Source organism: Hippocampus guttulatus, chromosome 1 (genome assembly GCF_054856545.1).
Source record: "Hippocampus guttulatus isolate MCC_2025c chromosome 1, RoL_Hgut_1.0, whole genome shotgun sequence".
In the NCBI taxonomy this organism is placed as follows: domain Eukaryota; kingdom Metazoa; phylum Chordata; class Actinopteri; order Syngnathiformes; family Syngnathidae; genus Hippocampus; species Hippocampus guttulatus.
This window is the reverse complement of record NC_141261.1, coordinates 7,664,124-7,690,072: the sequence shown is the minus strand read 5'-3', so window position 1 is coordinate 7,690,072 and position 25,949 is coordinate 7,664,124. Positions and strand designations below refer to the sequence as shown.

Sequence of the window (25,949 nt, the reverse complement as noted above, 5' to 3'; positions counted from 1 at the left end):
ATTTCAGACTAGCGTAATAGCCACATTAGCTTACAATAGTAAATACTTTTTAAGAATATAAATCACATCTGACAATTATGTAAGTAGACCAAATTTTACATCTCCTCGAAGCAGGTGTGAGTTGTGGCGCAGGTGGTGTCGTGAGATATTGGTGAATTTGAGTCGGATGCCAGCAGACAGATTGTGCGCTCCAGGCAAATGTGTTGGATGTCATCGTATTTCATTCATAAATATAACAACAGCAAACCCTCGGAATCGGAGAAGAAATCAATTCATTGAATATCTTATTCCGATCCATCCGTCCATTATCTGAGCAGCTTATCCTCACGAACGGTGCGGGCGTGAGCAATGGGGTCTTGTCCCCTCCGTTCTGAAATGGTTCATTGGACTGTAACGCTAATCCGTGTGGACCCTCTTCCCTGTGGTGACCCCTTGACACGCACACGAACACACCAGCATGTGCATACAAACTCTTGTCTATTTGTGTGTAAATGTGTGTCTTTAAGGGGTGTGGCCTAGTGAATGGGAGGAGCTTGGGGTTATTCGGCCGGGCAGTGTCTCTCATGCTTCCTTTAGTGTTGCGTCTCCTCCGTCGTGCTCATTGTGAGGGGTTTTACATTTTGTATTCATGTGAGTGACTGCTAATCCTGTTGAAAAGAAAAATGGCTTGATGTCCATTGGCGACTATTGCTCTAATTTAGTTTCCACTTCACTCAAAGCAACAAAAAAAAAAAAAAATCTACCTTGCAGCGGCTCAATATGCGAAAAACTGCGATGTTGAGGCACTCATAGGTCTACTCATCATCAATTTTTCCATGTATACTTTAGAATGCAAAACACACACACAGGTTAACGAACATGTCAATCAAACGGTCAACTTTTATCCCAGCACAGTTAGTTCATTTTTGTCGAACTGCGACACACCTAAAAGCATAAGATCATCTGCTTGCCGTCTTTCCATCTTACAATGACTTCCTATCAGCAAAGAGAGGTCCTAACCACAATGATATCAGAGATGAGGCAAGAACACTGATTGGCTACTGGCCATCACCCAGGAGGCCACCTTCCCGCCGCAACGCTGACACTCTGTGAGTATGATGGATGAGGATGTATCTCCGTGTGTTCGCGTGTGTGCGTGTGTGTGTGTGTGTGTGTGTGTGTGTGTGTGAAGGGGTCACCAGAGTGAAGAGGGTACCCACGGATTAGCGTTACAGTCCAATGAACCGTTTCAGAAAGTGGGGGACGAGATTCCATCGACCGGTTGGTTCATTTCACACACACACACACACACACACAGAAAGGAAAAGGGAGCAATATTATAACCGCATCTCCGATGAGAGAGGGAGAATGAGACATCCGAACAATGTCTCAGTTCTACACATTAATATGGGTGCATTCCATTCGGGACTAGGTGCTACAGAAAGTAACGGATACGCTCAACACGCCCAGTATCTCACTGAAGTGCTACGGGGCATGTCTCTAATCCCAGTGGGGGTATCCGTTTCATCAACATAGAAGAGTTCAGGGTTTGTATTTCCACACATCTCCTCAAACATGCTGCCTCTTAAAATCGTGCTCTCTCATTTCCGTGAGTATGCCTTATCTCTACTGTATAAAAAGAGTGCCGTATTGTATAACTTCTTCAGCTGATGCATCACATTCACCATTCATGTCTGTGGTTCTAAAAAGAAATACCACACTTCCAAACCTGATTTATGAAAAAATGCCATTTTAAAGAAGGACACAAAATGTGCACGTATCTGTTTTCAATTGAAAAAACGTACACAAAAGTATCTTAAAGGAGAAGACAAGTTGAAAATGTTCTTTACACCTTCACACTTTTGCACCTTCCCTCGTCTAAACACGGCCTTCTGATTTTTTTCGGATTAATATTGCATTTGTGGAAAATAAGTGAAGCAGCAAGATCCACTCATTTTTTCAATTGTTTCTAAAATTGCTTTTTTTTTTGTGTGTGCATGCAAATACTTGTTTTGTTTTTCTACTTTCTCCCTTTCATAATTTTTGCTGCTGTAAATTGCGAATTTCTCCATTGTGAGACAAACAAAGTTTTTTTTTCTTCTTAATTTTTAGCCAGGCGGCCCGGTAGTCCGGTGGTTAGCACGTCGGCTTCACAGTGCAGAGGTACCGGGTTCGATTCCAGCTCCGGCCTCCCTGTGTGGAGTTTGCATGTTCTCCCCGGGCCTGCGTGGGTTTTCTCCGGGTGCTCCGGTTTCCTCCCACATTCCAAAAACATGCATGTCAGGCTGATTGGATGCTCTAAAATTGTCCCTAGGTGTGAGTGTGGGCGTGGATGGTTGTTCGTCTCTGTGTGCCCTGCGATTGGCTGGCAACTGATTCAGGGTGTCCCCCGCCTACTGCCCGAAGACGGCTGGGATAGGCTCCAGCACCCCCCGCGACCCTAGTGAGGATCAAGCGGTTCGGAAAATGGATGGATAATTTTTAGCCATCTCAGAGGGCGGCCATTTTGCCACTTGCTGTGAACTGAAAGTGACATCACAGTTACTCAGGGCTCAGGTGACGACTAATCAACTGTTTTGTGAAGTTGGGTTGGTTCGAGCGGCCCATGATGGATGTGAATTGGAAACCTTTGTATTTTGCGTTCACGGTGCTAATGACTTCACCGTGCCATTTATTCATGTTTTTGGACACCATCCAAAGTGTTTTTCTTTTCGTAGCATATATAACGACATTCGAACTCCTATTGCGTAACACTCAAAGGCTGCTGAAACATTTGTCTGCTCTGAGTTCAGAGATATTGATCCGACAGCATCCATCTCTAGCATGGTGGTCTGTGGCCCGGGTTGGATCACAACAAGGTAGGAGAAAAGATAATGCATCTGACCTCTTCTCCACGGACTGTCCAAACCTCTTCACACACGTCTCTATTTAGAGGACTGTAATTCTTTGTGTTATCTCTGATGACCAAGCGTGATTGCGTGTCAATGTGGATGCTATCGAAGGATGGATAAAGAAGAGGATGTTGCTCGGAGCCACTAAAAAGATGCAATTAGATGAACCGGATTACTTAACCGAAACCTATTGGAGTTTGTTGCAGGTCACGACCACATTCTTAATAATCCCAGTGCTTTGTAGCAGCTGGAGTGGAAAAATAGAACGGGGAATGTTAACAAAGTTATTGGTTCGCGTTCATTCTAGCTCTGAGACTCACCCCTGTGCTCCATTCCAATAAGAAAAGTTTTCATCTCCTTTAATCAAATGAAGAGATTCCCTCGACTGGTGTCAGGTGTAAAGGAGGCCAGGCCCCATCGCACCAGACGAGCAGACACTTGCATTCCATGAAAGACACTTTGAACCGTAAGAACTCTTTTGCAGAGTCCACCCACTCATGGCAAGTCCCTGACGATGGGGGATAGAGAGCGCGTTGGAAAAAGGCAGTAAAGCAGCCAAGATAAAAACATAAAAAGTTCATACCATTGCAGGGTGAGAACCTGACACTTAAAATGTGTGCGTAATTAGAAGTCATGACGGAATCCGCCAATTTCAACAAAGGTAGCTTCCCGAACACACATCGCAAAGAAGCAACTTCATTACGGGATCAGTCAGAATGTAAGGAATAAATCATTCCCGTCTCAGCAAATACAGTCATCTGGAATAAATGATTTAACGCTCGCCGTGAAGGAAGAAAGTAAGTCAGGTAAATGACAGGGAATTATTAAACAGTTATTGGGGAAGTAGAGGCGCGGGTTGTGTCATGACCCTCAAGTAAGGTTTCAACTGCGGAATGGTTAAACATGACTCACATCCTCCTCCCGCTCATCTACAGCTTCACAGACTGGATTCAGGATTAATGCTGCTCCCGCTATTTTTTTGCTATTCTTTCTCATATTCATTTTAACATGTCTAGTCCTCGGTTACAATTTGTCTCCCACCAACTGTTTATGGTCTCCATAGCGCGTACACATATTTTCTTTCCCAATCTGAAACATCATCAAACACCTGCAGTATATATGGTCAATATTATTTGGAAAATTCGGCATGTTCTTGTCGTCTACCAGCAGACCATCAATGAGCTGCGCCGGAAATTGCTCCCTTATCCCACTTCCAGCCCAGACCTTGCCCCATTCGGACTTTCACCTGAACTCATTCACTCCCAAAGACGTTTTTAAACGTCTTTTCAGACTTGGTCAAGAATTGGTTGGTACTGAATGAGTTTTAAAAGCGTTCACGAAAGGCACGACGTTTGAAAGTGACGATGAAGTCAAAAGTGTTGGGAGCGACTGGCTGAGACATCAGTCTAAAGATTTTTACGCTGAGGGAATATGGAAGCTTGTGCACGGATGAGAAAAGTGTGATAGTGCTGGTAGACTACGTTGGAAGATGAAAAAAAAAAGTACGCTTCTATCTGTATTAAAAGTCCTTATACGGAAAAATTCACCTTATTTATTTAATGACCCTCGTATATGTGAGTGTGAGGTATTGTCTCTTAAAACGTTCCATTTGGTTTGATGAGCAACCGGGGTTATCTAGTGAGTGAAAAGTAACAAAAAACCGAACTAAAATTGAATAAAAATATTTTCATTGATGGAATAAAATAAAAACGGTTTAGATTTCTTTTCTGACTAACTGCAACCAAGTTTACATTCATAAAACCAAGTACAACTGACAATAATTATCGCGTAAATCTTTGTCAATTAATATGACACATGAGCTTTTGAGGGTCATTTTAAATGTCTTCATTTCGGATTTACAGTACGGAATTCAAACAACAAAAGCCAAAATAAAAAAAATAAAATAAATACAATCATGAAAAATACAAGCCTATTTTGGCCTTGATTTTGGCAAATTATAGTCTGACCGATGATAAAAGAAGCCCCATAACAAAGAACACTAATCTTTTGACAGAAACCATTTATTTGACTCCATGATGTGAGGAAACAGACCACAGCCATTTAAAGCTATGCGGGCCAATAAAAAATTGTGACAATTGATTGTCCAAAGGGGACTTTTGCATAGTGCCAATTGGAATCATGTTTTTTTTTAATGAATCTGCAGAGAAAATTCCTCCACACTTTTATAAAGCAGTCCCCTGGCGTTGTGTGCAAGCTTGCAACTAGGCCACAGTCACAACTCCTCCCCCGTATGTTTTACTGCGGATGCTCCACCTTTCGCTTCTCATCTCATCTGTCTCTCTCCATTAAACACGACGGCGATCAGAGAAGCATCTGGAGATGCATCTTTAAGCTTTAATACACTTTGAATAATTAACAGACACACACACAGAGTGAGTCTATCAGTGGCAGACGGACCCAGAGGGAGAAGGGAAGCTCACTCGATGCCAGCCTCAGACACAGAGCCGCTGATTCGGGTTTGCCCGGTACTGTGTAGCAGCCTGAGTTCCAGCCGACACACGCAATGAAAAAAAAAAAAAAAAAAAAAAAAAGCTGTGGAGGTAATAGACAAAAAGAAAGGATGTGTGCTTCTTTCTAAGTGACATGTTGCGGTTAATGGCATACTATGAACTGTGAAGCACGCGCACGTACGGTGGCACACACAAACCCACGCACACACACTTTTGTGTTGACTGCAGCAGTGAGGCGACACAAAAATATGAACGCCGAGCCAGCTCACTCATCATACTGATATATTCTGCAATTAACACAGAGAGCAACACTGGCACACCTATCTTGTGTTCACCTGCTGTTCATCTGGAACCCAACATGGCCTTCTTCTGATTATCAATGAGGCCAGAGGTTCAACTCCCCACGGAGCTGCTACAGTATGCAGTATCGACTGATTTGTATTCTATTTATATTATGGAATTAGGTCAGACTCGTGGGATGAGTGTGCCTCATTTACCAATGCCTGGAGTTAGGGAAACATTTATTCTTGAATTCCATTGAGACACTTTCCAAAACAAAAGTGCGTATCAGCAATGTATACGAAGAAATGTTGCTCGAAAGTCAAACTTCGGAGTTCTGTCGGGAAACATCAGCGCGGATGAATAACGGTTTAGCTGCAGGCCAACTTTTCACCGGTTGTTGTCGTTTACCTATGTGACACGAAGTTATTGCCTGGGCGTTTACGTTGTAAAATTTATAGTTATTTATTTATTTTGATGATGATGATGATGATAATGACGATAAGAAAAATCTGTCCATTAATTTTTTTATAGTGTTTGTCCTCATTCCGGTCGCCAGAGATATTGGGCAAGAGGCGGGGTACAGTTTGGACCGGTCACCATTGAATCGCAGGGTACATAAAAACGAATGACCATTCACAATCAAACCTGAGGAAAAATTTGAGTCTTTAACTAACCTAACACGCATGTTGACGGCATGACACGCACATGCAAGAACATGCTTAATCCACACAGGAGGGCCTGAACCGAGGTTTAACCGTTTCAGGGACAGCGGTTACTACAGTGGGCAGTTTATCATGTTGTCAAGTTACAGGTTACCATTATTGTTGCACGAAAGGGTTCAACCCAGGTCCTCTCGACTATAAGGCAGACTCGCTAAACACTACTGCAACGTGCCAACCACAACTTCACTTTGCTGCCGTTGCAAAGAATGTCACTCAAAATGTTGTATGCGGAAATGATGGTGCCATTTTGACATTGATTGGAGACCGGCCAACATCTGAGAAAAAGATTTTGTTTGACCATGAGAAATGTAAAATGTTTATGTAAAGGTAGGATAATCAGTTCAATTTTAAGACCAATTTACATTTTTGTGCCCAAAGTCAGCAGGGACGAAAATTATCTGAGGATCATCCCCTTTTTTTAAAAATATATTATTTTTTTAAATCAGAGATGCAAGTAAAACATTTTGAAATCTTTTTTTTTTCTTTTTGCGCTGCTTCTAAATCTGCCCTAGTTTTTCTCTCGCACATTAGGTCTTCATAACAGTAATGATAATAATAATAATGATAATACTGAAACTAAAAATAAGAATAAGAATAATGCAAGAATAACAGAATATGTAATACAGTTAAGCGTATTTATGACTTAGGTTCAGCAACAGGTGGATTTTTTATTTATTTATGAAATGACATAGCTATAAATTACAACACAAGGTAAAAATCTGATTCAAAAAACAAAAATAAATATATCTTAAGTACCTGAGGGAAAAGAGACCTTTTTTCTTTTTAAATCAGCATTAAAAACAACAACAACAAAACATCAAGGGACCCAAAAGCCATCTGTGATTACAATTTGCTTTTGACCAGTGTCATCCGAAGGTTTCAGCAAAAACTACCGTACACTTGATTTGATTTCCAATAACCTTTGGGGAGAACCCATATGGATAAAAATGCTAATAGAGGGATTTATTTTTCATTTACCATTGGAGCTATGATGGAAGCATCACCCCATCCCGCCCAACCCCACCAAGAATGGAAATGCTATCTACATTTCTTTTTTTTTTTTTTCCATATCATTTTTCTATTGCTTTAATATGCCAGAACGGGAATGCAGTCATAGGAAAGAACCCTCGGGCCCGGTCGGATCCACCAGCTAAATGTTGTAGTCAGTGGAGCAAAGACAATTTGTTTGTTTCTGTGTTTGTTTGTCCTTCTGGTGTTTGTTTTCTCGCTGTTTGTGTTTATGCACTTTTGTTGTTGATGGCCTGCTCGAGTGTTTCTCCAACTAGTAATTTTCTGCCTGGTCGCCTCTCATGTGCTTCGCTCTTTATCGGCTGTCACAACACTGTGGATTTATATATATTTACAGATCCAGGAAGAGACATGGAAGAATTAAATTTAAGGGGCCAAACGCATCTGTGAAAATAGCAGAGTACAAGTACTAATTTCCTGTGACTTCCATCGATGCCATTTTTTTTTCTCTTCCAACTATGATTTGAAGTCAGCCTGAGCAAAATCAACAAATGCCTTTGCCCTCCCATGCCGTGTAGTGTGACTTCAATCACTCTGGCATGTGACTACTAATACCTGAGGAAGGTTTTCCAGGCAATATGTGTAGACAGTATGTGGCAAGGCTAACACAGTTTATTTTTAGATCTTTTTTTTTTTTAAAACCACTCAGCTGTAAAGAAAAAAAAGGACCATGTTGCGATTGTACTACTATTCCCACTGGCGCACGGGCATTCGTGTGTGCTTTGCCTCAGACAAGAGAACCAAAAAAAAAATGTAAATGAAATGAATGGATTTTTTTTCACACTGACTAATTTGACACAACCAAGCTGCATGTTTTCTCTTCCCTTTTATGTCAAGTCTATCAACAGAATTCCGCTAACAATATGTAACTATGGTGATCACTGTCGATTACATGTCGTGCGCATGTGCACCAAGTGAGATTCAAAGTGGCTTGGTAGCCATGGCAACATCTGCATTGAGATAAGCAAAAGGTGGCATTATAACCCCTCGCCAATTTGGCCAATCAGGCTGTCAAGCAAAGGCAGAGGCACCACAATGGCGAATCCATGAAAGCGGGAGAATCATTCACATGGACAGACGGTGCGCTACTTGCAAACATCACATGAAATTTGCAGTTGTTGCTTTTGACGATTGCTTGTGACTGAGAATGCGTTTTGCATGAGGAAGAGAAATTAAAATTCATTGAACATTAGCAGAGACCCTACTCCGGTGTCCCAATGGTGGCACTTCAAGTTTTTATCTAGATGAATGTTAAATTAAAAAAAAGGCATCAAGAAAATGCAATGGCCTATTCTTTTGTCCTCGTCAAAAGATTTTGTGGAAAATACAATGGTGACGAACACACAAGGGCAGTTAACATTTTGGGCACACCTTCGAACTCAATAGCATAAGTAACTTTTGACTGGCACCGTGTGCATAAACAAAGAACTGTCATCATGACCATATTTTCCAGGCTATAAATCACAGTTTTTGTCATTGTTTGGCCGGGGGTGCGATTTATACTCTGGAGCGATTTATGTGCGAAATTATGAGTACATTATTTCATCAGATCACAAGTTCCTTTCACATTAAACCGCAAGAGGGCGCTCTAGGCCTGTGTTGATAAATCGACAAAGAGTCTGACGTAAGTGAGGGAGAAGAAGAAGTCTCGCATCTTCTACCATCCAAATTGGCCGAGTTGTTTCACAGTGACACAGAGGATGAAGATTTCATTGGATTTAGTGATTTGGAAAGACACTGATGGTTTGGTAATCTTGTTAGCGTGTTCTCTGTGATCTGAATAACTCATAATATCAACATACCGGCCACATAAATATATATATATACATTTCTTTGACTCCATGATGTGAGGAAACGGACCACAGCCATTTAAAGCTATGCGGGCCAATAAAAAATTGTGACAATTGATTGTCCAAAGGGGACTTTTGCATAGTGACAATTGGAATCATGTTTTTTTATGAATCTGCAGAGAAAATTCCTCCACACTTTTTCTATATATAGGCTGATGTTTCAGCCTGCCTATATATATGTGTGGAGTTTGCATGTTCTCCCGGGCCTGCGTGGGTTTTCCCCGGGTGCTCCGGTTTCCTCCCACATTCCAAAAACATGCGTGGCAGGCTGTTTGAACGCTCTAAATTGTCCCTATGTGTGAGTGTGGCCGTGGATGGTTGTTCGTCTCTGCGATTGGCTGGCTACTGATTCAGGGTGTCCCCCGCCTACTGCCCGAAGACGGCTAGGATAGGCTCCAGCACCCCCCGCGACCCCAGTGAGGATCAAGCGGTTCGGAAAATGGATGGATGGATATATATATATATATATATATATATATATATATATATATATATATATATATATATATATATATATATATATATAATTTTATGGCTAGTGCGATTTGTACTCCTGAGCGATTTATAATCCGGAAAATATGTTTAAAAAATCAAATCATAAATTGGTGTTTGTGTGAACTGACCGACCAACTGTTCTATTCCCAACAGTAGAAAAAAAACTCACCAAGTTGTATTGAGGCCACGAACACAACTGTTTTGCATCGGCCATCACACACTTCTCGACTAGCGTCCATCAATACTCACAAATAAAGTTAGATACAGATAAATAAAGACAGCTAGATAGTTCTATTGTGGTGTGCGTTTGATTGTGAAAAGGAGATAACCAACCTGTGAGGCGTTGACGCGTCCCTCCTGGAAGGAGCAGTCGCTGGCGTCCTGTGTGCATATGTGGCGATATTTGCACCAATGACAGGGAAACTTTCCATCGACACAGGACAGGCACCTGCATTTGTGACAGAAAGTGGTCAGTCTTGATGAAATGAAAAGCTAAACCCATTACATAAGAGCCCATTTTAGAAGAAGAAAAATATACATCAAGGAAATCTGTAAAGTAAAGACATATCTTTTGGCTGAAGTTATTCATACGTTATTTAAATGTCAAATGTAAATTGGAGTTTTATGTTATTAAAAATGTTTTGCACTTTTATTGCAATACAGAGATGGTCGAGTGCAGTTAGTCTCCCAAGTAGGAGAAGTGAAGGAGTAGAAAATACATGCAAATGTTGGGATCCATTAATATATTAATACACACAATGTGGTCTGATAGAATTGTAATGTGCAGAAACATGTCAACAATGATTGTGGAAGAAATAAGGCAGAAGTGATATTTCCCGGCTGATCAGCAATTTAATGGTTATAATAATGAAAATCTGTATTTGACTATAACAAAATGTATATTCATCTATAATACATCGTGTCACAAATATGATAAACATTGAAATGTTTCACAAAACAAACATTTTCGATGTGTGCTCTGTAAAAGGTTGTCTTTTTAGGCGCTATTTTCGTGCCCACCGAAGGTTTTCCGCAAAACCTGTCCTAACTGCGCATGGATGGAGTTGTTTTTTTTAAATTTTGATATTTTGCGTGCAGGTAGAAGCAGGCGTTTACTCCTTTATGGAAGCTGCTCCTTTCATTCAGTTTAAATTCGGCATTAGAGAGGCGCACAGTCTACATGGCTCTTGTCCATGCGGGAGATTGATTTGTGCAAAGTATGGTCAAAAGGAACTGCAAGCAGACGTCCACTTGCAGATGATGTGACGTTGACCAGGGCAATCACAGATCACCGCTGTGAAGTATGCACTTGGAGGCCGCCCTCTACCCTGATTATCCATGTCCGTGTGTGGCTCCCCAACTTTCTCCAACAGATACAGTATAAGGTATTTTCCGCACTACAAGATGCACCTAAAAGCATTCAATTGTCTTAAAAGCCGACAGTGCGCCTTATGATCTGATGCAGCTTTATATCAATCAATATTTTTTTTCTTGGACGTAATGTTTTAAATGTTCTGTAAAGTGCTTTGTGACAGTTGCAGCGGTTGTGAAAGCGCTATATAAATACGGCTGTATTGTATTGTATTTAGCGTCGCTCCATCTAGTGGATACATAATGCGACCGCAGCCTCTATTGTAGCTTGTATTCTATGCGCCTTATAATGCGCATAGAATACCTACAGTATATATGTAAACAGTTTTAAAATAGGCCATTCATTGAAGGTGCGCCTCATACTCCGAGGTGCCTTATAGTGCGGAAAATATGGTGAATGTTGACGTTGAATGTGCGTCCCACATGTGCGGATGTGCATCACAGCAGAAGTAGCGATGACATTGAAATGACAAGTGCAACCATGGTCTTGCGTATTACGACTTTATCCAGGCTGTCAGCAAGACCAGAGTGGAGGATGAAAGCATCACAGAGAGATACAAACCAGAGGAATCCACTCCTCTCTCCTTATGCTCCATTCTTGGAGGCTTTAAGTGAAATAAGCTGGCAGTCTAAGATAAGCCGTTTCCCCCAGAATGCTTTCTTTCTTTCTCAAAAATCAGGAAGGACAGTGTATAAAAACACATATTCAGCAGCTGATTAGTTGACAAAAACAAGATTATGGCAACCATTACTTTACAATGTGAGCGTCCTCTCTCCACTGCTCTTCTCTCTCTACACAAACGATTGCACCTCAACAGATCCAGCTGTCAAACTCATAAAGTTCGCTGACGACACCACGGTCATCGGTCTCATCAAAGACGGCGACGAGTCTGCGTACCGCCAACAAGTGGAGCAGCTGGAGCTCTGGTGCAGCCGACACAACCTCGGGCTGAACACGCTCAAGACTGTAGAGATGATCGTGGACTTCAGGAAACATTCTTCTCCACAGTTGCCCCTCACACTATCCAACTGCCCCGTGTCAACCGTCGAGACCTTCAAGTTCCTGGGAATCACAGTCTCCCAGGACATGAAGTGGGAAGTCAACACCATCTCCATCCTGAAAAGGGCGCGGCAGAGGATGTACTTCCTGAGGCTGCTGAGGAAGCATGGCCTGCCACAGGAGGTGCTACGACAGTTCTACACGGCAGTCATCGAATCAATCCTGTGTTCTTCCATCACGGTTTGGTTTGGGGCCGCCACAAAAAAGGACAAAATCCGACTTCAACGGACAGTTAGGACGGCGGAAAAAATCGTTGGCACCGCCCTACCCACTCTTGAGGACTTGCACACTGCAAGAATCAAGACAAGGGCACGGAAAATCCTCCTGGATCCCCCGCACCCTGCCCACCACCTTTTCCAGCTACTCCCCTCAGGCAGACGCTACAGATCCATGCGCACCAAATCCAGTAGACACTTAAACAGCTTCTTCCCTCTAGCCATTAACTCCTTAAACAGTCACTGACGTAGTCACTCTTCTTGTACTACAAATACTGCTACTGGTTACTCTAAAATGGTTCAATGATTTGTTGTTTACGATGATACTAATGCAGCGTGTTATACCGGAGACAAATTCCTTGTGTGTTCTACATACTTGGCCAATAAAGATGATTCTGATTCTGATTCTGATCTGTGAAGTTAATAGTGAGTTATAAACCGTTCGATGCACCGCATGCTATGAGGTGAACCCAAAGCGAAATGACAGCAAACTATTTCATAGTGGAGCATGTTTCCATGTCAATGCCAGATAAAATCACATTTAAATCCGAATGAAACATCCATCCATCTATTATGCCACCAGGGTTGTGTGCCTGCTAGAGGTGAACTGGTCACCAACCAAATGCAGGGTAAATATTGACAAACACCTATTCATATTCATAATTTTGAGTATTATTTTGAGGGGATTGAAAAACTAACGCTGAAGAGAAATTGCAGTTCCAGAAGGATACTCACAAGCAGTAATCAGCTCTTGAGGCCTGACTGAGCTGCAGCATGAGATACACAATCGATGGTAGAGGATTAACATAGGGTAGGTGAGAGGTGCGGAGGTTATGCTAACAATCTGTTTGTGAGGGGAGCTGGTGAATCAGAACCTCCGCACTATTAACCATGGGCTTTATTGATCGCTGCTTGCATCGCTGTGCGTATGCATGTGTGCACCGTGCGAGGCACTTGGAGTCAAGCCAGACAAAATACATAGAATGGGACACCATTTGATGCACAACATGTCACCTGCATTGACAGAACAGGATTCCTCTGGGTCACCGCGATACTGGCGTCCTCGGGTGGAGCTGTTAATGGTTTGGACAACTGGCTCTTGCTAAGTATACTGCTACATGAGAGTCAATAAGCCCCCGCCCCGCAGTCAACGCCACTATTTACAAGGCCTAAGCAACAGAGTCAAGTCAAACACTTTTTCATCCTCTCCGAGCTCATTTTCTGTGGTGAGAATCAATAATACAAATATTTTGAATTGCTTGCACAGCTATCCCATTCGGAATTTCAAGGAAGACGTACAGTCAAACCTCGGTTTTCGAATGTCTCTGTTATCGACCAAATTGGATTTCGACCAGAAAATTTGATATTTTCACGCCTCGGATTATGACCGAAAACCGGTTTTGGACCAAACTGAACAACCCCGAATATGCCACTCGACTCCTCACGGCTTCCTCACACAAGAAAGTGACGCTTCCTCATATAATGTCTGTTGTGAAAGCGCTATATAAATCAGCATGTATTGTATTGTATTGTATTGTATTGTATTGTATTGTATTGTATTGTATTGTGAGCAGACATGTTTGTTGTGATTTCTGTAAATCTTACTGTTTTTTTGTTATTTCCGCAAAGTGTATTAGCCTCTAATCATGGGCTAATTAAATAGTTTCGGATTTCGAACAAATCGCTTTTCGAACAGCCTTACAGATTATGGTCGAAAACCGAGGTATGACTGTATTTATTTTCCCAGATGGCTGGTGCGTTTACGGGATGGGCCATGGCATCATGGGCAGCCCTCCCGCGATTATTTTTGGTCACAATACTGCCGAACCCCGTCGCCAAGTATGTTTTGACACGTCGACGACAACTTTTCAACTGCTGTTTGAGTCACATCGGCCGCTTTACTGCCCTTTTGTTTCTTTGAATGAATGTGTATTTCAGCTTTGCTAATAAGATCGCACAAAAATGTATTGACTTGGCTGATTTGATTCAAACTACTGTGTATGAATAAATCCACCAACACAAAAATGGGACTTTATTGGTGGAGGTCAAAATGGCCATTGTGCACTGTTCGGATTATTACTTTTCGAAGGAATTGCTGCAAAAGTCTCATGAGAAAGACATCCAAATAGGTGTGATACACACTCAAACTAGACATTGTCTAATGAGGATCCAAAGCAGTCATGAAATGGTGCATTTAGCTCTCAGCTCTTCAGCTATAGAAGAAAATGAGAAGATTCTCAGCGGGGGACTGAGAGTCATTATAAGATATTATTGCATCTTGTCACACTGAAGTCCAAAAGAAGCGAGTATGATGGTCTCAAACCCCAGTTTAATTAAAGCAGGTCACACATAGTGGAAAATGGAGCGCTAGCAAGAAAGGAAGGACTTTATGCTTGTGTAACTGCAGGGAACTTCCTAAACAGATGCCAGTACAAAACATCACGTAAGTATACCAAAGCTTGCATCGTTCTCAAAGGAGGCACAAAATTGGGGGTTTTTCTTGACACACAGATGTTGGGTGGTTGTTGAGTGTGGGCCCCCTCTTTCGACATTCTTTTCACTTTTCAGCCTTTTCATATTCAAATGCGGTGGACCCCAACATTTTCGGGGTGTTCATTTGTACCATTTATTTCAAATGAAGTACGAACCTGAACAAGAGGTGTTGAGGGAACGCACATTTCAAGTACTTCAGTGATACCAAAGGCCACATGCCTGACTGGTTGTCAAACTTTACTGTTTTTGAATTTTACATTGAGAGTGTAAACCGTCTTTTGGTGACATTTGCGAATGCCGGATGCCATTGGAGGCAGAGAGGCTGATGTGACTTTTACGCATGATCATGTGTGTATCTGTGATGCGACTCCCATGTGAACTCTACTGATAAAATAAGAGTGCATTGTTTTCTTCTTTTACGATCAACATTGGGTAACTTCTTTTTCCCCTTGACATGACAATTGTCATGGTTGAGCTGTTTGGTTCCAACAGGTGGCACTGTAGGGCTCCTCCTACAGTAGCACACCTGTTGGTCGTTGTGTCATTAGTAGGTTGTCTGTTAAAAGGACTCCCGGCGAGGCCACTCAGTATCGGGTCATTGTTTCTGTCGCTGTCATTGCTTTTGTTGATTAGTGTTTACTGCTTTACTGCCACGGATTTTTGTTTGTGTTGCTTTCACTTTGTTTTTGCGGCTTTTATTTGTACTTTGGATTCTTGTTGTTTTCAGGACTTTGTTCTGGATGTTGTTTTCTCAGTGTCTTGGTTAATATAGTTTGTTTATAAGTTCACCCTGCTCCTCCCTCCTGCCTGCTTTTCAAGGTCCCTCACCACCATGTTCTTGACAACAATAAATACTGTACATCAATCAGTATTGCATCACCTCTTCATGCATTCATCTTTAAGTTTTACCGTGTTACACTTAACAGTGGTTAAATTTTTTTAAACACTTTTATGACTATTATTTTTGTTCCTTTGATGCCAATTAGCCTAATACACATTATAATATCCTGGCATAGTACTTTGATTCCATTCTTTGAGATTTTCTTTTTAATTCTGAATTTAAAAAAAAAAAAATTGTCCTATTTAACTCATCTGGTGTAGGTGCCCCAAAAACATTTTTGTGTTGTATGCCATTTCTATTTTTTTCAGACTGTGTTTCTCAAAAGGGGAATTTCCTGCTCATCCCAGTCTTTCCCCGCATGGCACTCGCTATTGTTTTTTTTCCCTCTCTTCCTTTTAAAACATGCAATATTCCTCCTCCCGCATGCTCAATTAAACTACACAAAGCTTCTTGTTAATACAAATGTCTAATATTGTCAAAGGCTGGGTAAATAGCCAGCAGCATCCTTTGCTGTGCCAACTTAGTGCCTTCTGTCTCTTTGAGGGACTTCTGAGTGCGCACCTGTTCATGTGCAATGCATCACACACCGGCGAATGTGTGCTCGAGTTTGTCTTGTGTGGAGCCCACGCACCAGCCCCGCCGGGTTGCTCGCTAGCCCGCAGGCTGCTCCGCATCTGAGCCTGATGCACGTGCGCGCCCGCCGTTGCTCGTCAGATGTTGTGCGTCTGCTTTTGTGAGCCTGTGCGCTCTCATCCTCCTCATGCCCATGGGGAGGGGAACTCCATTATCTACCACTGAGTGCTGCGGCCTCTGTGCCAGGCTTCCTACAGGCGAGGTCAAAGATTAAAAGTAGCAAGCTGATACGAGAGGGAGGGGAGCGGCTGGGGGGTTGTATAATATGTGGTTTTATGTTACTGCTGCTGCGGAAGTGACTTCACTGTAGGTTAACGATGCCACGGGAGTCCTAAGGGGGCAGTGTCAAAGGAGGAAAAGAAAATGCATATACAGTAAGCTACAACAAACAACAAAAAGCTCTGACTAAACGGATCAAAGATTCAGCTCGGCCTCGCGGCCTGGACGAGAGGCACAGGTGAGCCCTTTCACCAAGCTCACTCCATTATGCTGCACAGACAGACCAGCTCAAGCTAATTATTGGCCAATTACTATGCAGATATATGCAGGGCCAAGAGCAGAGTGCAGGCAATGAAATAGGCTTGATGAACGAGAGAGGGACAGGAAAAGTGAAGTGTGGGGAGGATGGCTAAGAGGGGTCGTGGTCAGGAAAAGGAGGGACGAGATGAGGGAAAGGTGGAAAAGGCAGGGATGAAATCATAGCTATCTGGGGAAGAATGGAGTCATGGAGAAGATAGAGAGCAGGACCCGTTTCACGTCTGGAGCAAGACGAGAAGAGGTATGCTTGGGTATGATACTGCATGGCATAAGGTTAATAATACATGCAATTCATCACATAGAAATAGTTATACACTACCACAATGTCATATCTAGACATACATATATGCGGTTTTTTTTGGCTTGTTTTTTTTTTGTTGCTGGGAGGGCTTTTATTAATCTTGATTTTTGTTGTTGTTTTGTTTTTTGTAATTGTGCAAGTGTATCAGTGTGCTTATAACATCTTTATTTTCAGGTTGAGCACAAGTTTAGCATGAGGTGCACTCTAAATTAGAAACTGATTTGCTCTGCTCCTGTGCCAGGTCAAGGTGTGCAAAGTATGTTTATAGAGAATTGAAAGCAGACCTTCACAGGCTGCAGAGAGGTGAACGAAATTCCCAAACAAGTACAACAAGGCTGGTCGCGGTACAAAAAAAACAAAACTGTTTTTATGCGTGAGTGCAGCTGCGCAGTCAATGAAAATAGAGCCCAACGTCTTCAAAATATCATTGTTTGTATGATACTCAATGATTGCTTTGGTCATTCTTTCAGTATCAGTTGGTAGTTTCTTTGTTTCTTTGAATTCGGTGTGCTGTACCGTGTACTTTTGTCTTTCTCATTTTTATTAATGTATGAGCCCAGCCAAAGACAAATTTCTGTCCCCCAATGGTTTTAGATGAATAGTTTATAGTTTATTCTTGCTTGATAGGGGAAACAAAAATGAGGCGCACATACTAATTCTAGCATTGAGGCATTACGCAGTCAAGGATGCAATGACAACACTACAGCGGAAGTCACACACTGGAGCAGCCTGGAGTCATGAGTCCATGAAATTTTATTCATTTTTATTTCCCCTTAATCTTGCAGGCCAGTTCAAATAAGAACATTTACTATCCATCTGTCTCCGCGAGATTGCATTCTTCAATTTAGGGATACACACACTTCCATACCACAAGAAAAACAAGTTACGAAGAATAATTCTGGAAGCAAATTTCTTTAGTTGGCATACACTTGCTATCGTTAGATTAGGCCTTGTTCACTGCATATTTATTATCGATCGGTTACTTGAACTGGGCCGTTATATCACTCTGACCTTTCCACTTACCGTATTTTCCGAATTATAAGGCGTTCCTTAAAGCCTATAATCCGATATGCCTATTATACAGAGACTGTAACTCTCTTGATATTCCTCACTCGGTTGTTTCCTTGTTAGTGTTCCTATGCCATCTAGTGGTGACAATGAGCAGGAACCAATTGTAGCCTAAAAGGGTTCTGTTCGACTACTTTGTGAGCTCTGCGCAGCCATTATGAAACGAAGATAATACCAAGAGCATAGTTAACTACTGACCAAATGAAGGAAGAAGGAGACAAGCAAGACTACTAAAGATATTTATCCCCTTGTGGATGAGCCCACAAGGTTTGCGTGACTTTTTGTTGAATCAAGTGTCTTCATAACTTTTGTTTTTCAGTTATTGTTTTGTAATGCCATTTGTATTTATATGTTTCATGTCCGTGTTTGTGACTAGTTCTCATTGTTACGGCTGCAGTGCAGACTATATAAATAAAGCTCCGTTTAGCGTAGCACCATCTCGTAGTTGCAGCTCACAACCGCAGCCATTATTGCAGTGTCTATTCTATGCGCCTTATAATGCAGTGCACCCTATACATGAAAACAGTTTTAAAATCGGCCATTGATTGAAGGTGCGCCTTACAATCCGAAGCACCTTATAGTGCAGAAAATACGGTACTATAACGTTCCTTATCTAAGGAACACTTCCGAATTGAATCCAGTCACACCTTGCCACATCAGCTTGGCAAAGTTGCCCCCTACGTGGGTGTGGCTAAGATAGGATAAGAACGAGAAAGTATACAATCCACCAACATGAAAACAGTGAGCATGAGGAAATTGAATAGTTCTCCAGGAACTTTCGCAGGTCAGTTTATCTTAAATGCTTACTTATATTTATATTTATACTTATACTTATATTTTTATCCTGGACTTAAATTATTCTCAGAAGAGGGTAGTTCGAGCGTGGTTTTTTTTTCCCCCCTCTCCCTACCCAGTGTTTTCCTTTCTGAACTCTGACTGTAAATTTCCCCATTGCGGGACAAATAACGGATATCTTATCTTATCTTATCTTATCTTATAGTAGTATTAACTACCAGAAGACTGTATATTGTATATTGTCAATTGAACTATTTAATAGAAGCCAAGAAGTTCGAGTACACGGCCATGGAGCCTTTTTCTGCCAGATGCGGAAGGTCTCTATCCAAAATGCTTGTTTGTTCTGATATTATTTTAGCCACGCTCACATCGGGTGGGTAGGGGGGGTGGGCGACTCTCCTTGGCCCATGTGAGAATGTGTGACTTCACCATCTTTACTGCATTCAACTCGTATGCGCGCTAAAAGCACTATAAATAACAAAGGTCCACAGTGATATCGCAGAAATACTCAAGTCATCCATTTCATTAGGTGTGCCACAGTGGCCTAATCTAACACGACACTAATACTACCACCCTCAAATTGGCTATGTCATAGCAGAAAACCAAAAATGTATATTTGGATGGGAGAAGTAAATATACTTCGAAAAGATTAGGGAGCATTTGTTGGCAACCAAGTTTGACTGCACGTCTTAGTTTTGCATGGTTTGGGATTGATTTATCACTTCACCCATCAGTAGTCTTATCATTGCATGAAATGTAATTAACGCATTGATTTGTAGAAATGACCTGAAAACCAATAATGAATAAGCAGAGGTCACACATTGTTCTATTCACTCGTTATCATGATCCGTTATTTGCAGGCTCTGTTGCTTTCCAGAAAGAATTGCAATGGACTTGGATCAATGCCTTGCACAACTCACCTTCTTGCTGCACAAATGATGCCAGACCTCCACTAAGGCTAATAATCCTAGTCTAAATCAGCATTATATTGTTCACCTTCATGGACACCAACCGCAGCAGGTATGCTGCGTATGCCTGAAATGCGTCATGAGAATGAGTATTTTTTTCATCTGCATTTTGTTGACTGAATTAGCTGGTGGATTTGCATTATTGGTCTAAATAAAATGTGCTGTTTTGTCCGTATCACAACCTGCTTAACTGAAGACATTGCGGGCAAAATAAACCGTTTAATCAGTTGAGTACCCCTGGTCATTTATAGTCCAACCTGATTTATTTATTGATTAAAGCAGATGTTGTTTTGCTTCGTCACCACAACACAACCGTGTTGAGAATGTATGTAGAGACCACCCCGATACGGGGTTTTGGTCTGCATCCGTGTTTGATTTCTGTGTTCACAAATGCATTATATACAAAAAAAATTAAACGACAACTTACGATCGGTGGACACTGCAGTTGTAGAAGATAAAGTCCACACTGGCAAACGTCTTCCCTGTCTCCTTTGACCTCAGGTACAGTTTTATTACACGCCGGTCACCTACGAGTCAGAGTTAGAGAAATAGCCATGCGTTTTATGACGTGTTCAATCAGCAATATTCCTTTATTTACATCTGACATTTGCACTCCAGTAAGTGTGTGCGAACTGTTTCATGAACCTTTCATTAATGTCAAATCTGAGTTAATATATTTAGAAATGTTAAGTGCCTCATTGCACAGTTTGTTTCCACGTTTGCATAGTTGACATTTTCACATTGAGTGCGTTTCTGCTCCAAAGACTCCAGCTGATTCAATAGAATTTCATTTTACCTTTTTAGATTTGTATGGTGTTCTGATATACAAAGAATGGCATGCAAGAAACATTCTCAAACCCAAATATTTATCAAAGGAATATTTCTGAAAACCTATTCCACAGTTGTGGCCCTTGAGACTTTGATTACCTTGGTTGTGCGTGATGGGAGCCACCTCCTTTGCAGAGGGGGACAAGCAGAAGATCCGGCCACCGTAGATGCGTCCTTCTGTTTCAACGTAGTCTTCAAAAGAGCAGTTTACTCCGGCAGACAGACTGGGCACATTTTGGGTCTGAAGTACCAACTGGGAGGAGGAAATGTTTGGGTAAAAAATACAATTAAACATGTATTGAGCTTGGATGATGGAAAACTTCCAGAAACAGCAGACAAGTTTGAGCCTTTATGTTTAAGGAAAGTTTGGCTCTGTATCGACCAAGTCCTGTTGTTCTAACCATTATCTACACAGCTGTTTGGTTAGGTAAATAATAAATACAATAGAGTCTCTGAATAGGCACAGACTCAGCTTCTTGAAATTTTTGCCCGAATGACTCCTCTGGACTTTGGATTTGTCTTTTTATTTAAGCAAATCTCAAATCTTGATTTCGCAAACAAACAGGGTGAGAGGGTTTCCAAGTTTATTATAGTTCACTAATATTCTAAAAAAAAAAAACCTTTCCTTTACAAAATAAAATGAAAATGGAGGTGTTTAAAAAAAAGACAACTAACTTATATGGCATTGTCTGTCTAAATGGCCTTCATTTGTTTTTGTTTTCCCCCCCCACCTTTACCGATTTCGTTTTTAGTGCATTAGGTTTTTGGGTTGATTTATAATGTCCAACCATCATGTAACAATTTTGACAATGTGGCCTGAGGGGCGGGGGGAAAAAAACCCTCGCATGATTGCGAGACACGGGAGAAAAAACGACCGCACCCCATTTAGGATTTCTCTGATTATGCAAAGCAAGTGCCGATCTATTGTCGTGGAAGTAGATCTCTGCGGTGTCTAGACCCATTCCTTTTTGAAGTTGCAAAAAACGGTCAGGTAGCGAGATCGCCATGATTGTACTGTACTTCTTCCACTGCCACCTAAATAATTGCGAGTCCGTAAACATGCAGAAATATCAAAGTCAGGTGGATGCACCGTGACTCCATCGTCCATAATATTGATCAGAAATTTGAATGCATCAAATATAGAAGGCAAATTACTTTTTGTACGATTTCTTATAACGATCACATAAAAGTCTGTTGCCTGCACCGAAAGTACATGTCCTTGTCCTAGTTTTCACAACCCCACAGATACTGCAAGACATTATACCTGCACTTCGGACATGGTGACCGAGATGGTGTCGGGTTGGACAGAGAGTCGGACACACTGATCCACTCTCGTGGTGAAACGCTGTGGTTCCTCCGCCCGCTCGCAGTGATCCTTTCTCGAACATCTATGAGAGAAGAATGAAACGTGTGCTTGTTCATATAAACTGCAAGCTAATCACAAGATATTCTGATCAAAGTAAATATCCCTTAAAAATTGGTAGGGTCTGAATAGGACAGGCACAAGATGCATCACTTCGGGGGTTTAGGTATATCTTAAGAAGAGGATTTTCATATTCGCAGGATATAAACCGATATTAACAATTGAGGTGGATTGTGTCGTTTATTTTACTATTGGTCTAATACAAATCCTGCTTCTCCCACCTAAAAGGTCTAGTGGGGACTACACGGCTGTTTAAACGGTTTATGTTGCAAGGAAGCAAAGAGAATGGTTGGCCACAAATGTTTTCAAATCAAATTACATGTTAATGACCTTGTTTAGGATTAGCATGCTTGTTTTGATATGTATGTTATGTCAATTCAGGCGTGTTTAATTTCCCTGGCTTTGTGACAACATGAATTCAAAATCATTCAGTGGTATCTTTTTTTTAAATTTTCTTTTGTTGTGGCATAGGCGGTAAAAGACTTCAGAGAAAATACACATCCATAGTATAACTCTATAAATCACGCATGACCAGCAGTGGTGATGCTTTAATCAGCAATGATATACAGTAATATGACATGCGATGTTTCTTTATGAATAAAAACAGGATTGATCAAATGGCACATTACATTAAGTAATGTGCCATTTTCCATTACATACAACTCAATGCCGATGCGTACACTTACACGTTGTGTAGCACACACCAGCCACAGTGAGGGTCCCCCGATCCCAGACAAGCTCCGCAGGAAGCGTACTGCTCACAGCTCTCCACGGGTACTCGTGTAACCTGGGAGTAAGATACACACGTGCTTAACAGTTCCCGATGGAAAACATCACAAAACTTCTGGGTTTTTCTATCGAGTGTAAAAAGGAAGTGCCCAACAGGGTCTCTGCCTGTACACTGAGATTAAAAGAACAAGTCCACTGTGACCATCAGAGATAAACGGTTGCGGAGGCGGCTGCTTACAACATCTTACCACTGCATATTTGTAAAGTAAGCTAGAGGGGGAGACCTGCTGACTCCAACTTATGTAAACACACACTGATTAAAATGGTATGCTTACACAGATATCTCCCAGTCATATTATGCAACTAAGGACTTATTTTTCAGACCCAAGAACACGTTGTTTCTATTAAGGAGTCTAAGACCAAGGATTTTTCTGACAAACTTGGTTAAGTGCAGACCTCGACCAAGGTTTGCACCACGCATTGCGTTCTGGCGTACCATGAAGGGCATTTTCTTTGATAAGCCTCGGCACACCTGAGATTTTGATGACTGAAAGTAGACTGAACTTTACATGTGCTGGAGCGACATATAAGTACCGCCGCAGGTAGTCTAAGGAGAGTTTGGGAAATTTGATCGAGGCTCAGGAAAACCTATTCCGAGGTCTGTGGATAAATGTGGTGGTAGTCTTTGTATTCCATTCATAAATATGGCAACAGAGTATCAAGTCAGCGGATCAAGTCGGCTGTGTTCACACCCACAACGACGCAAACAGACCGTTTCTATGCGAAAATGTCAACACTTGGTGTAGCCTGCTATGGCGCATATTTCGTTCGTGCGTCACACCAGACTTGTACTGGACACAAATATAGAGCCCATATTGTTAACACCATGGGTTGTCCATGAACTCTGACTGCTGAAGTCACAGTAGTAGGATTTCTTGTGGGATCTTCTACTCCTGTTACTGCTTCGACTACTCCTGTTTGATCCAACCAAGGTCTCAGAAAATATCTTCTGCTCAGTGTATTGAACCTTGAAAACAATTTACAATGTCCGAATGCAAATGGTCAAACATTTGACTTTGCAGCCAGTTATTGAAATGAATCCTGCACATAGATAAGGCCATCCTCTGAACATAACTCACAGCAAGAAGAAAATGTTGACTCAATTCTCACGGATGCCATACAAAACAACGCTGCTGTACACTGGACAACATAGCTAGACCGATTACTCATTTCGTCAAGCAGATCTCGACTGACTGGCATCCGTGTTTCTCCATGTCTATGATAAGATGAAGGATGAATGATTTCTGCGAGGAGTCCTGAGATCTTGGGTATTAACAATGACATCATATCAAAACTGTGTAAAGAGACCTGCCTCTCAAACAGCAGCCAAATAAATGTCCACTAAAGGAGACAGAAGGCAAGACGATGCTTTGGGGGAAACTCCATTTCGTCATGTTGTCTTTGCCCTATAACATGGTTTCTCGAAATTCACCTTGTGTGTTACAAAGGTCATCCATAGATCCATTTAGATAGAAATATTGTGACAAAAGGTTTTTCCAATTTTCCCCCTTTCAAGTAATTTGGGGACAATTAGGGGAAGCTCCTTGTGTTCCAACATAATTCTGCCAACAAGCACAAAGCATAGTCTGGCAAACTATCTTGTTCTATTGCAGCTATGTGGCTCTTACTTTGGATGACAGTAGGTGGAGTGCCAGAATCTCAGGACCTGCATGCACATCTTGTGGAGCATAAAGCAGTTTGAAAAATTGTTGTTGTTGTTGTTTTTTTTCTTTTCAGTTGATCAAGGCGTTTCTTCTGTTTCATTCCACGAGCTTTCAACTGTGTCCATTACCTTTTGGGTTAGCTGATTGTTTTATGTGCCAAGTCAGATAAAACAAACACTGACTTGGCACCATCTGAACCATCCTCCCAGCCATCCATTTTTGATGCTACATGTCCCATTTGGAGTCACATCACGGTCAACATCTAGGTAGACTGAAAATGTGGATCGCTAGCCAGTCACGAGGTGATACGGAACAGCACACTGACTTCATATTTGCTGCATGAACATCAGCATTGTGAATAACTATGCTACCAATGGTCCCACATTCTAATTAATATGGAAATAAATCGTTTTTTTTTCCTGACAGAAAACAGACAGAAAATATTGAGGAAGGCAACTCATGGCATTGAAAGAAAATACATTGAATTACCCTCACTCCAGATTTCTCTCACTTGACCTGTTAATAATAATGCTGGTCACATCATGTTACTATTCGGTACAGCCACACACTACAAAATGATCAACCACGGGAGCTATATTAAAAAAAAAAAAAATTTAAAAAAGAATAAAAGAGAGAAATAATAATCTAAGCGTAGGTTTACTTACTTACTGTTTCTTATACAATATTATTTCTTGTCTTAGTTTGTTTGCTTTCTGTAACAAAGGCATGTGAAAAAAAAGAACATTAGAAACAGCTGTGTGGAAGATGCACTGCATTTCAACACTATTGCCACAATAATGCACATGTTTTGATTAACCTCGTGTTTGGAATTTTAATAGATTGTGAAAGTTAATCTGATAAATTGCCCAGTAAATGTAGATGTCAGTAACTTTCAAACAAAAATACAAATCTGAAGCGTCTTAATTTATATGTCTCAAATTTTGCAACGGCAATCGGTGAAATTAAAGAGATTGTAGTTTTAAAATAAATACGTTCACTACATGTATCTAAAAAAAAGTGAACGAAGACAAAAAGAAAATCTTTTCATGACAAATAGAAGGTACATTTTACAAATCGTGTATTGGGCTTTTACATCAATATCCATTGAGAGCTTTTACACAAACAACACATATCTCAAGTAAATGTCACTAATGCATCCTTCTCATGCTCATACTGAAGAGTGTGAACACAATAGCTTACAGCGGATTCATAGTGACCCGCGCCTGATAACTATTATAATACAA

General features: G+C 41.3%; 1 protein-coding gene across 2 annotated transcripts in view; it reads right to left on the bottom strand.

Annotated features, from left to right (window-relative positions):
- Window positions 1-25,949, bottom strand: part of LOC147210234 (plexin-A1-like) — a 198,101-nt gene that overhangs the window by 61,243 nt on the left and 110,909 nt on the right. For both annotated transcript variants that reach the window (XM_086107232.1, XM_086107240.1), the window contains exons 5-9: window positions 22,939-23,039; window positions 22,094-22,217; window positions 20,929-21,082; window positions 20,429-20,528; window positions 10,053-10,167 (exon numbers count right to left, since the gene is read on the bottom strand). In XM_086107232.1, coding sequence (XP_085963358.1) covers window positions 10,053-10,167; window positions 20,429-20,528; window positions 20,929-21,082; window positions 22,094-22,217; window positions 22,939-23,039 — 594 coding nt within the window. The remainder of the gene's footprint in view (window positions 1-10,052; window positions 10,168-20,428; window positions 20,529-20,928; window positions 21,083-22,093; window positions 22,218-22,938; window positions 23,040-25,949) is intronic.